The sequence below is a fragment of the Aquarana catesbeiana genome, linkage group LG06 (genome assembly GCF_042186555.1).
Source record: "Aquarana catesbeiana isolate 2022-GZ linkage group LG06, ASM4218655v1, whole genome shotgun sequence".
Classification (NCBI taxonomy): domain Eukaryota; kingdom Metazoa; phylum Chordata; class Amphibia; order Anura; family Ranidae; genus Aquarana; species Aquarana catesbeiana.
Genome location: NC_133329.1, coordinates 250,722,998 through 250,735,895, shown reverse-complemented (window position 1 = coordinate 250,735,895; position 12,898 = coordinate 250,722,998). Strand labels below are relative to the sequence as shown.

The 12,898-nt window shown below is 39.4% G+C and overlaps 1 protein-coding gene across 1 annotated transcript in view; it reads right to left on the bottom strand.

Moving 5' to 3' along the window:
* ANKAR (ankyrin and armadillo repeat containing) overlaps nucleotides 1-12,898 on the bottom strand; it is a 122,863-nt gene that overhangs the window by 74,971 nt on the left and 34,994 nt on the right. Inside the window, exons 6-7 of the mRNA XM_073633179.1 lie at nucleotides 12,453-12,633; nucleotides 10,740-10,962 (exon numbers count right to left, since the gene is read on the bottom strand). Of these exons, the coding sequence (XP_073489280.1) occupies nucleotides 10,740-10,962; nucleotides 12,453-12,633 (404 nt within the window). The remainder of the gene's footprint in view (nucleotides 1-10,739; nucleotides 10,963-12,452; nucleotides 12,634-12,898) is intronic.

Here is a 12,898-nt window from a genome sequence, read left to right as displayed (position 1 = left end):
TCAACATCATCTTCAGAAACCTAGCCCATTTAGATCAAGTAGGCTTCGTCCCCACCCGAAAAGCTAGAGAAAATACCACCAAGATCCTAAATTTACTATATGTAGTCAAAAAATCCTGCACCCAATGTATTTTCCTTAGTACCGTAGTACCTTAGTACCGATGTGGAAAAGGCCTTTGACAGGGTGAACTGGAGCTCCATGCTTTCAGTTTTAAAGTATGCTGGCTTTGGCACCAATATGCTTCAGCGGATTTCTACTCTCACCCCTCAGCTAGAGTTTGAGTCAATGGGGTCCTGTTAGAACCCTTTAAAATTACAAATGGAATGCGACAGGGATGCCCAATGTAACCCCTCCTCTTCGCCCTGTCACTGGAACCCTTTTTATGTGCCATACGTTTAAACCCGGATGTAACTGGCATAACTGTTGGAGATACCCAACAAAAGGTCTTGGCCTATGCTGATGACATGTTATTCTCCCTTACGAACCCTTTGATCTCGCTCCCGAATCTGATGAAGGAATTTAAGAAATATGGAGCCCTCTCCAACCTCCAAATAAATTTTACCAAATCCGAAGCAATGGGAATTAACCTCCCACAGCCGATTCTCTCACAACTCCAGAGCAACTTTAAATTCCTTGTCAAAAGAAGTTTATTGAGTATACAATGTTATAAAGATACATAAAGTAAGTTTACAAGGATCTATAAAGTAAGCTCATTGTTTTACAGTAGGGTTTATATAGGTAAATATCATGAAATTTCAAATATTAAACATTGGGTTCACGTAAACCTAAATTAAAGATATATATCATTTCCTTAGTTACTTTTGTAGGTATTTAAATGATTTATACCTACTATACATATTGTTTACAAGTAGAGTGTATATAGGTCAAATAAATTCTGATAATGAGCTTTAATCGTAAGGTGGAGAAAAGGAAAGAGAAAGAAGAAAAAGGGTTGAAAGGTAGAGGTATGGTCCACAAGGTTGTCCCGCTCGTCAGTTTATTATTCTTTTTAGTTCTCTTTGAAGCCTTAGAATGGGTGTCTCTGTAAGTCATTTAATCTGTTACCATGGCAACAGGACAGAGTCACTGAAATTTGACAGGAACTGTTGTTTTATCCAAGGGTGCCAAAGTTTTTCAAATTTTGGAATTTGATTTTGATCGATGGCTACCATCTTAGCATGGGACATTGTATTATTCATTCTGTGAATTGTTTCTGCTAGTACCAATGTAGGAGATTTCCATGCCTTGGCCACTGTTTGTTTTGCAGCCGTTATTAGTTGGATCATAAGTTTGAATTGAGAGAGTGTTAACCATTCCGGTTTTAGATTAAGTAAAGTTAAATATGGATCTGGTTGTATTATCTTTTTAAATATTTTAGATGCAATCACGAAAACTTCCTTCCAGAAGGTTTGGATTACTGGGCACGTCCACCATATGTGTAAATATGTGCCTATTTCTGGGCATCCTCGAAAACAAAGAGCTGAGGTATTAGGTGAATATTTTGCCACTCTAGCGGGTACAAGGTACCAGCGAGTTAGGACTTTATAATTTGTCTCCAGTGCTAAGATGTTGGGTGAAGATGACTTAGATGTGAGCCATATGTTAGACCAGTCCGTGTCTTCTAAAGTTCGTCCCAGGTCCTCCTCCCACCTCTGAACGTAAGAGGGTCTATTAAGATTTGCTACTCCATATAATTGATTATAAAGTGATGAAATTGTACCTTTAGCAAGTGGATCTTTTGTACAGATTGATTCAAAAATGGATAATTGGGATAATGGTGTATCCCCCTTTAGGAATGGTGTATAGAAATTTTTGATTTGGAGATATCTAAATATCTCAGAGTTTGGTAGATCATATTTTTCTCTAAGCGATGGGAATGAAAGGAATGATTTAGATGCTATGAAGTCATTTAGTGTCTGAATGCCTGATGTTGTCCAAGCTTTAAAAGAATTTGGGTAGATCCATGCCGGATAAAAGGCCGGATTTCTGATAAAAGAAAGGAGAGGATTGTGTGGAGATTGTAACTGATATTTGGTTTTTAGTTTATCCCAGAGAGATAAGAAGTGTTTAGTTATGGGATTATGAATTTTAAAGCGGTCTTTAGGATCAAGCCATAATAAATTTGATATTAATAGAGGGTCATTTTCTGAAGCCTCTATAAATACCCATAATGGGATTTCCTGTTTTGCATGGTATTTGGACAGACTGGCCAAATGTGCTGCTCTGTAGTAGTTAGTAAAATTAGGGTATCCCAGGCCTCCTTTATTTTTGGGAAGATGTAGTGTGTGTATAGGTATACGTGGTTTAGAAGAGCCCCATATAAACGAAGTTGCTCTTTTTTGTACTATTCTCAAAAAATAGGAAGGAATTGGAATAGGGAGGACTCTGAATAGATAAAGCAATTTGGGTAGAATAGTCATTTTGATTGCATTAATTTTCCCTATCCAGGATAAAGGAAGTTGCGACCATTGTTTTATTAGATTTGTGATCTGTCTTAATACAGGAGGATAATTGGTTGAGAATAAGTCAGAATGAGATGCTGTTAAATGAATTCCAAGATATGGGATTGATTTTTCTGCCCATGTGAATGGGAGTGCAGCCTTAGCCGGGATCAATTCCATGTTTGTGAGTGAAATATTAAGCACTAGGCATTTCTTAGGATTAATCATAAGGCCGGATAGGGCTGCAAATCCATCAAGAGCTGGTATTAAGTTAGGACCAGAGACCTGTGGTGATGATAGAAAAAGTAATATATCGTCTGCAAATATACATAATTTGTGTGTAATACCTCCTACTTCAATGCCAGTTATAGTTTGGTTTGTTCTGATGTATTGGGCCATGGGTTCGAGTATAAGGGCAAATAATAAGGGAGATAATGGGCAACCCTGTCGGGTACCTCTTTCGATATTAAAGGCTTCAGATTTGTATCCAGCATATTTTATATAGGCTTTGGGTTTATTATATAATGCTTTGATCCATGTTAAAAAGTGGGGTCCAAAACCCCATTTTTGTAATGAATATTGCATATATTGCCAGGATACTGTGTCAAATGCCCTCTTAATATCGAGAGATAGAAAACATAAAGGGATTTTCCGTTTTTTAGCAATATGTGCCAATAACACTGCCCTGCGTATATTATCGCCTGCCTGTCTATTTGGCATGAAGCCTACTTGATCTCTATGTATTAATTTTCCTATAATGCTATTGAGGCGTTTTGCTATTATTTTTGCTAATAATTTAATATCGAGGTTTAACAGAGAGATAGGCCGATAATTCACACAGGAAGTATCATCAGAAAGGGGTTTTGGGATCATACAAACAATTGCCATTAGTGTTTCTTGCCGAAAAGAATGTCCATCTAGAAGTTTGTTAAAAGTTTCAGTGAGAATGGGAGAGAGTATTTCTGAGAATGTTTTATAGTATAAAGCCGAGTAGCCGTCTGGGCCTGGTCTTTTGTTAAGTTTTAGGTCTTTTATGGCGTTAGCAACTTCATCTATAGTTATAGGCTCATCCAAACTGCTTTTTTGATTCTGAGATAACTCAGGTAAGGTTATTTTTGAGAAGAAGGATTCAGCTTCTGTAGGATTAAATTCATTGTTTGTCTTGTATAAAGTTGCGAGATGTGAGTGAAATTTATGGACTATTTTAACTGGATTACAAGTGTAAACATTTTTTGATAATTTCAAACGTATTGGTTTGAAAGATTTGTTAGTTGAATTTAATGCCCGAGCCAAATATGTACCAGGTTTGTTTGTATTCATGTAGAAATTGTGTTTGGAGCGTTTGAGGGATTTATCAACTGACTCAGTGAGAAATAGATCGTATTCCAATCTAGATTTTTCCAGATGAGATTTTGTACTCTGAGATGGATTATCTTGAAATGATATGTAGGCTGCATTAAAATTGAGTTCTAGTTTTTTTGCTAGATTTTTGCGTTCCCGTTTAAATAGTGCCATTTGTCTTTGTATTGTACCACGCAAGACAGGCTTATGAGCTTCCCACAGTGTTATTGGGGAGATGTCTGTTGTATTATTAATTGAAATGTATTCCTTTAAAGCTTGTTCAATGGCCATCTGATGTAGTGGGTGTTTGAGCATTATGTCCGGTAAGTACCACGTTGGGTCATGCGCTTTTGGTATGGCTGAGGCTATAGTAGTGTATACTGCATTATGGTCAGACCACGGAATCGGAATTATATCTGATGCAATAATTTCTGGTATCATTCCTATTGTTAGAAAAATATGATCTATTCTGGTGAAGGTTTGATGAGGGTGCGAGAAATAAGTGAATTTCTTTTTCATTGGGTTACTTTCTCTCCATGAATCTACCAGATTGTATTTGGAAAGAAGTTGAGAAAAAGGTAATCTAGAGGTTATTTTGGATGGTGTAAAAGGTGATTTATCTAGAAATGGGAGGAGGACCTGGTTCGAATCCCCACACATTATCACTGTTCCTATTTTGTGTGTATTAATCACTTGTAATATATGTGAGAGGAATGGTGTAGGTTGTTTGTTAGGAGCGTAGTAGGAAATCACCGTGATTGCTGTATCCATTATATAACCCATGAGTATCAGGTATCTACCTTCTGGGTCTTTAATTTCTGATGATAAGGTGAATGGTGTGGATCGGTGAAATGCAATTAGAGTTCCCCTTTGCTTGGTACAGGCAGAAGCCGTGTAAATTTGTTGATAAAAAGGAGAAATATATTTTGGAGTAGAATCTTTGGTGAAGTGTGTTTCTTGGAGGCATACTATGTGAGCCTTCTTGTTATGGAAAGTACGGAAGGCTTTGGTCCTTTTTTGAGGGACATTTATTCCCTGAACATTCAGGGAAAGTATATTCAGTGGTGCCATGGCAATAGATCAAATAGTTTTGACTTACTTTTTGTTATGCAGAGCTGACTGCGCAGATCAACCTGTGTGGACTGAAGAGATGAATAGATAGAAAAGAAACCAGTGAATTCTGGAGTAAAGAGTAAACAAAAAACATATGAGATTAAATGATACATTGTATAAATTATTTTTTGCAAGTAATCACAATTTACCCGTGAAAGAGAGTAAATATCTCTCTCAGGGGAATAAGTGCCTTCGTCACACTCCCACATAATATGATTGGGAGAATGAGGAGGGCTAATGGGGGTACACGGATCTTCCGCTTACAGGAGAGAAGTGCTATGTCAAAAGACATCAAAATGATGTTTCATTAATTGGAGTGCAGAATATAGTTTTTGTTGAAATTATTTATTCCAGGGTGGTTGTATATGGTTAGTCTTGCCCTAGGCTAAATAATTCAGTTAGAAAGGTACTGTTAATAACTTTGGTATTGATGAAGATAGTTTGAATTATTTTGGGATTTTAACCATTTTAGAGTAAACAATTACATATTTTATTCATATGCAACTGTTTAGATATGTTAACTCATAAAATTGAGGTTGTATTGCTTCAGATTAGAATAAACAAAAACATAATTCTAGGAACTAGTTAGATAATAATATATTTGTTTTAAGAAAAGAAAGAAAAAGCTTCCATTACTTCTGGATTATTGAACATATTTGTCCTAAAAAGTAATACATCTATTATTACCTGATAATATATAACTGAACAAGAATTTCCTTATTTCACTTATATATTCTAAGGCTATATGAATCAGAAGTAATAAGAAATATAACTGGAATGTAACATGATCCCACACGGTGTGTGACTATCAGAATGCAGTTACATTCAGCTATAAATATAGGTTTTTTATAGAGAACCATCTCTTAGTATAATAAATGAAGAGATATCAGGAATTAGGATGTCAGTCCATTGAATCTTCTTGGTCCATGGATGATGTGGCATAACGGCCTCTTTTGTGAGAATGATGATTCCCATTTTGTTCTGAAATTTTCTGGGTGCTGCCTGAAGGTGAAGATGACGCCATTCTTCTGCGTGTGGGAGAGTTGCTGCTTGTGGGTTCTGTCAGATTTAATTTTAAAAGGGTTTGTTGTAGTTCATCTGCTGATCTGCTTCTGTAAATTGTACCTTGGTAGTTAAATCTGACTGAAAAGGGGAAGCCCCATTGATACATAATGTTGTGGCGTTGCAGTTCCATTAGTTGGGGTTTCATGGATCGTCTTTTAGTAATAGTAAGTTGGGATAGGTCAGCAAAAATTTGATAATTGTGTCCTTGAAAATTAAGTTCCTTTTTTTCTCTTGCAGCAATTAGTATTTGTTCTTTCGTTCTGTAATAATGAAATTTTGTGATTATATCACGTGGGGGTCCATCTTTCTTTTTGGCTGTGAGGGCTCTGTGTACTCTGTCCAGTTCTAAACGTTCAATAGGGATATCTGGCTTTAGTTCTTGTAATAGAGCAGTAATAGTAGATTGCAGGTCTGTCACAGTTTCAGGTATTCCCCTTATGCGCAAGTTTGAACGTCTGGCTCTATTTTCGTAATCTTCGAGCTTAGTTTGAAGTATTAAATTCTCTTTTTTTAATTGTTCCAATTCTGTTATATTTTCTTGGGTTGTAATTTCAATTTCATCCATTTTTATTTCTAAGGCTGCGGTGCGGTTTCCCAGCTCTCTTATTTCTTTGGTTAGGCTTTTTGTTATTTGGTCTGAGGTTTGTTTTAAAGCCTTATGAAGCATCTTTTCAAATTGTAATAATATTTCTGGGGATACTGAGGAGGCTTGTGGAGAAGTTTGTGAGAGGATTTGTTCTGTATCTGACTCAAATGGAGAGTCTTGCTGTGACATTTTCTGTCTGTGAGAGCGCCCTGATGCTGTATCTTGTGAGGTGACTGGAGCTGCTTCAGCTGCAGTGAGTGCCTGTGAGCTCTTTGTGAGGTGATTTTTATTTCTGCCACGGTTTCCTCCCAGTACCATATTTCCTGCCCAAACTTTCACAGTTTGTTCCCTGGAGCAAAAAGGTTCAAATGGATACCTTTTGAGCCTGCAGGCTCCGCTTTGTCCTTCTCTTCTCTCCTCAGCGGTGTGGAGCTCTAACAATGCATGTCTGCTCTGCTAGGCTCCGCCTCCTGCCCCCGAGCAACTTTAAATTCAAATGGAATAGCACAGCGCTGATGTACTTAGGCACGCTTATTGCTTCCAACATTTCCAAGATATTCGAATTAAACTTTCCCCCACTACTGAAAAAAGTCAGAGCTCTTCTGGACAAATGGAACACCGGACTCCACTCGTGGTTTGGCCACTGCAACATTCTCAAAATGAGTATCCTTCCTAAGTTCCTATATCTCCTACAAGCTCCCATCTAACTACTTCAAACAGATCCAAGGGATGTTTTTTGCATTCATATGGGCCCATAAACGCCCACGAAAGAAACGCAGCCAGCTCACACTACCTAAACAATATGGGGGACTGGCAGTGCCAGACATACGCAAATACTACCAAGCTGAGCACCTAAGTAGACTCCTTGATTGGAATAGGCATGGCGACTTCAAATTATGGGTTCGGGTGTGGGTAACAAGCTCAAAGTGCCATACCCCTCTGTAAAGCACCTTGGTGCTATGTCTCTCTGCCGAGGGAAGTGAAAAGGCATCCTCTGATTGGCCAAACCACAAAACTCTGTTTGTCTTTGCTTAAGCACACTCCTCTCTCCTCCCTGACCTCGCCATTATTACCAATATTGGGAAATCCCCTTTTTACCCTGGGATACCAGGATCCAACCTTTCAGAACTTGACTAGGTCATGACGTTCGCAGGCCTCTCACTTCTTGAGTGAGGGGCGCTGGCCGTCGATCTCAGCTCTCGCCAATCCGGCTGGTAGCTTCTGTTTGGGATTTTGGAGGGCTCTTCAACTCACTCATTTTCTAAGATCCCTCCCGTCCCCAAACAACTTCAGTAGACCCCTCACAACTTTTGAGGAATACTGCTTGGATACGGGAGTGATGTCTCACACACTCTCAGCCAACTACAACCTACTGATCACACCTTCGTTACCCCACTCCCTAGGTTGCATCCACGAGTGGGAGCGGGATCTTGGTAACTCGTTCAGCCCACAACAAAGACAACATATCCTCTGATTTATGTACAAATCCTCTATCTGCACGAAGGTGCAAGAAACTAAATTTAAAATTGTAACCAGGTGGTATAGCATGCCGGTGAGGTTACAAAAAAATTTGCCTGTAACTTCTGATTATTGCTGGAGATTCCAGGAAGACCGGGGCACCATTCTCCATATTTTTTGGACTTGTCTCAAACACTATTGGACGGAGGTCAAACGCATTGCCCAAAAATTCACGGAGCGGCCGATGGATGACCCAGCCTTTTTCCTCCTCCATGCTTCTAGTACCCCTGGGAGAATCTACAAAAAATCAATCATTCGCCATCTCCTTGAGGCCGCCAAGGCATGCATTCCTCTTAAATGGAAATCCCCACAGCCTCCGACCATCGGGATGTGGCTTTAAAAGGTGAAGGAAATAAATAAGCTAGAAGACCTCATTCTCTCTGCACACCACCAACAAGAACGCTACTCCAAGACTTGGTCGCTCTGGAACATGTTTGTCTTCTCTGATGAAGGTAGAACCCTCCTAGACTGTGCCGACTAAACCTACTTTACTAGGACCCTGACTCCACTTGGTATTTTAGAAATACCAAACCTGAATCCTGTCTGCCGGCTCACGACCTCACATTTCGTATCTCTCCATCCCTTCTCCAACCCCTCTCCCCCCTCCATCTTCCCCTACCCCGTTCCTCTCCTTCCCCCACCTCCTACACCTCTTCTTTCTCTTACGCTCTTGTCTTTTCCTCTTCCTATATTACATTATTTCTTCTTCATGGATCTGTATCTTTATGGCTCCATGTTACCTTTTTTCTATACAAAATCGAAAAAATTATCTGGGCTGGTTCCATGGCTTCACCTTTTGTAATGAATATCTGTTATGCTGTATAATATACCCAAACTGTTATTGTGTTACATGTCCTTGAACCATGCCCTTTGACTAAATAAAAGATTTGAAAAAAAAAAAAAAAAAGCGCCTGAAAAGCTCCCCCTCCATTGAAATGAATGGAAAGCGCCTGACACCTGAAAAGCTCTTCAAAAGTGCCTGAAAAGCCGCGAAATGCCCCTCAAATGCGCTCAGTGTTTTACTGGCAGTTTAGAAGCGCCTCAGTGTGAAAGGGGTCTTAGAGTAAAATCAGTTTCTTCAAGTTGATAAAGGGACACAGGAATCCAATATATGTCTCTAATTGGGGCGGCGCAGTGGTGTACTGGATAGCACTTTAACCTAGCAGTAAAAAGGGTTGCTGGTTCGAATCCCAAACACAACACTACCTGCCTGGAGTTTGCATGTTCTCCCTGTGCCTGCGGGGGTTTCCTCCGGGTACTCCGGTTTCCTCCCACACTCTAAAGACATGCTGGTAGGTTAATTGGATCCTATCTAAATTGTCCCTAGTATGTATGAATGTGAGTTAGGGACCTTAGAGTGTAAGCTCCTTGGAGGGTAGGGACTGATGTGAATGTACAATGTATATGTAAAGCGCTGCGTAAATTGACGGCGCTATATAGTATATAGTACCTGAAATAAATAATAAATAATTGAACTCCAGGATACAGATTTTACAGTAAGTCTACTTTCACAATGGGACCGCTGTAGCGATAAAGCGCTGCTCGTTTTAGTGGCGCTTTAGTGCTGTTTAAGCTGCGCTTTTTTGGCCGCTAGCGGGGCGTTTTTAAGAAGGGGTTAAAACCGCCCGTGTTGTGGCGCTTCCGAAGCACTTTTCAGGTGCTACTGAAGCGCTGCCCATTCATTTCAAACCGCCCCAAAGATGCAACTTGCAGGACTTTTTATAACATCCTGCAAGTGCACCGCACCAGTGTGAAAGCACTCGGGCTTTACTTTCTGGTGGCATGGGTGGCAGTTTGCAGGCGCTTTACAGGAGCTATTTTTTAGCGCTAAAACGCCAGAAAACTGCTTCAGTGTAAAAGAAGCCCAAGTACAAAATTGTTTTCTTTCTCATTTATTATGGGACACAGCATTCAGTTATTCCAAGACAACAATTGAGTTATACTACCATCCTCAAGAGGAATCGGACATTAGCTAACAAAAAAGCAGTTAGCCACCCAGATATAACCCCTCCTATTTCCATCATGCTTCATTTAAGTGGAAAAGCAAAACTAGAAGTAGATCACAAATACAAAGGGGTGGGATCAATGTTTCTACTTGAACTCCAAGAAAATGATTTTATGGTAAATACAAAAATCGTGTTTTTTTTCTCATTCATTAAATGACACAGGATTCGGTTAAGACAAGTGGGGTGTCCAAAAGTAGACCAACTGAGGCGTGGGCAACAGTAACAAAAATAGAAAATTACTACTAAAAATAGGGAAACTTTTCTCCATATAACATGATGAGATGCCCATCCCCTTAGCACACTATCAAAAATTGAAGCATGATGGTAATGGGAGGAGCTATACCTGGCTGACCAATGGCTTTTTTGTTTACCAGTGTCCAATTCCTCCTGAAGGTGGCAGTGTAACATGTTTGACTCAGAATAGTGAATCCTGTGTCCCTTAACAACTGAGAAAGAAATACATTTAATATTTTCCAAAGGAATACACAACTGCATTACATGCTCTTTTTATATATGTCTGAAGTCCAGCTTTATATTGTTAAATAATGCAGCCAAGGATATCTCTACACATATATGTTTGCATACATTAGCAATGAATCTGTTTAGGATCAACAAGTGATTACATGTTACGTTGTGAAATGAAGCAATCTTCAACAGTGGAAAATTCACCTTGTGTACCAAAATGACTACTTCGTTGTTGGTTTAAATCCACACCAGCTTTTGCTAACTGAGAAACAACTGCAACTCTATTATGTAAAGCAGCGTGGTGTAAAATAGAATAGCCGGCCTCATCAAGAATATTCAGCCCAGAAATAGGAGTTTTACGGCAAAAAGTGTAAAAGATGGCAGTTAGTCCTCTCTCTGCAGCAGCTTTTAATCCAAATGATATGTTCTAAAAGAGGGAAATACCAAATCAGATGTATCACAGCATGACTTAATAGCTGAAATTATTCTCTTGCTTATGTCCTCTGTTAACGTATAAAAAATGTATCACTATGTACAGCAGTGGTGGTCGACTCTCCTGTTATAGTGGGCCTCAAGTGTGGCCTGACATTAAGCCCTCATGCACGCTAGAAAGCCAAAATCTGCTGTAAAAACGCCGGCTGAAAAAATGCTAATGCTTTAGTGTTTTTTGCCCCAGCATTTAGCAGTGTTTAGCCTAGTGTGTAAGCTACATTTAGTAGCTGCATTGTTAAGGAGCAGGGCTGCCGGCGTCCTTAACCACCAGTGAATAGCTGGCCACCGCGTCCTTAACAACAGATGAGTCATCAGCTGTCAGCAATACAAAAATGTGAAAAAAGGCGTGGGGGTCCCCCCCAAACCATACTAGGCCCTTTGGGTCTGGTATGGACTTTAAGTGGAACCCCACACCAAAATAAAAAAAATTCATACCAGACCCTTATCCCAGGATGCAGCGGGGAGGCCAGGAAAGGGGGGGGGGCTAAATTATAGCAGGCCACATCCCCTCAACACGTGGGGGTTCTTTGGGGCGGGGTGGCTCTTGTCCCCATGTTGAAAAATAAATAAATAAATAAATATGGAGCGGCGTTTTGAAGTTGTATGTGCATGAGGCCTTAAGGGCCACACATAATATTCAGCATATATAATGTTACATAAACCTTTTAGAAACTGCTGACCCACACAACAGGAGATGGTCAAAGACCACAGGCATGCTACTAAAATAATTCAGAGAATGTAGGCATCCTGCAGAGCTGTTGGTTTTATGCCTCAGAAGACAGTCATAGACTAGAAACAAATTACATCAGACTACTCAAGATCACAGCAATTACAGGGCAATAGAAAAACACAGACAACTATCTGTAGCGGTCCTAAGAGGTGCACAAAAAGCACCAGGGGGCCGCATACAGAAACAAAGCAGAATAATAATCCCATTTCTTAGCTTGTAATGAGCAAACACAGGACTATTCTTCTGGTTATGCTTCAATTACTAGTACACTTCTATTTACAAATCATAGATAGCTGACAACAGAATAGTTACCATAAAACAGTCTTAAAAAAATAAAGGATTTTAATTTTTAAGTGCTTCACGGTTCATTTGTTTGTGCCAGTATTGAAATAAAAACGATTTTTAGACTTAAAGTGAATGTGATATGAATGAAAATTAGGCAGATAACAGTAGCAATAATTTAGATGAAGTTTTGAGCAGAGTTCTTCTTTAAAGTGCATCTAAAGGCATTTTTTTTAACTTAGGATAGAGAGAGGAAGGGGAGAGCCTACAGTATGCCAACCTTTTATAGCTGTCCCTGGTGGGGACATTTATCCCTGTCCTTCTGACTACTGTCACCAATACAGAAAGATAAGTGGAAAGTCAAATAGGTTTTTTTGAAAATCACGCATATACAAAAACTCCTTGTAACATACCTTGCACTTTAGTGCCTTTTTATAGCCAAACCTTTTCTTCAGTTGCTCATGGAGATGAATGTCTGTTAGTGGAAGCCTTTTGGGCCTTAGTGTGCTTATTATTCCATTGACTGCTCCCCACCACTGTTTTTTTTGCATTGTTTGATAAAAGTCTTCAAGCTGGATTGCAATTACATTGTAACTATAAAAAAGACACAGCAAAAACATGAAAACCAAGATGTGATGCCCTCACACAGACTCCAACCATTAGATGTAATATCCTTTAAGAGGAATTTCTCCCTTTAAGCCATGATTGTGTCCTAGAGTAACTTCTCCCTCTCACAGTCTGAGATCTGCTACATACAAAAAGCTGCATTAAAAGCAGAATTAAACTCCGCTTTTTTTGTTTGTTTTTTGTTTAATAAATAGACCCACTGGAGCTTTATGCCATAATGTGCTAGTATGCA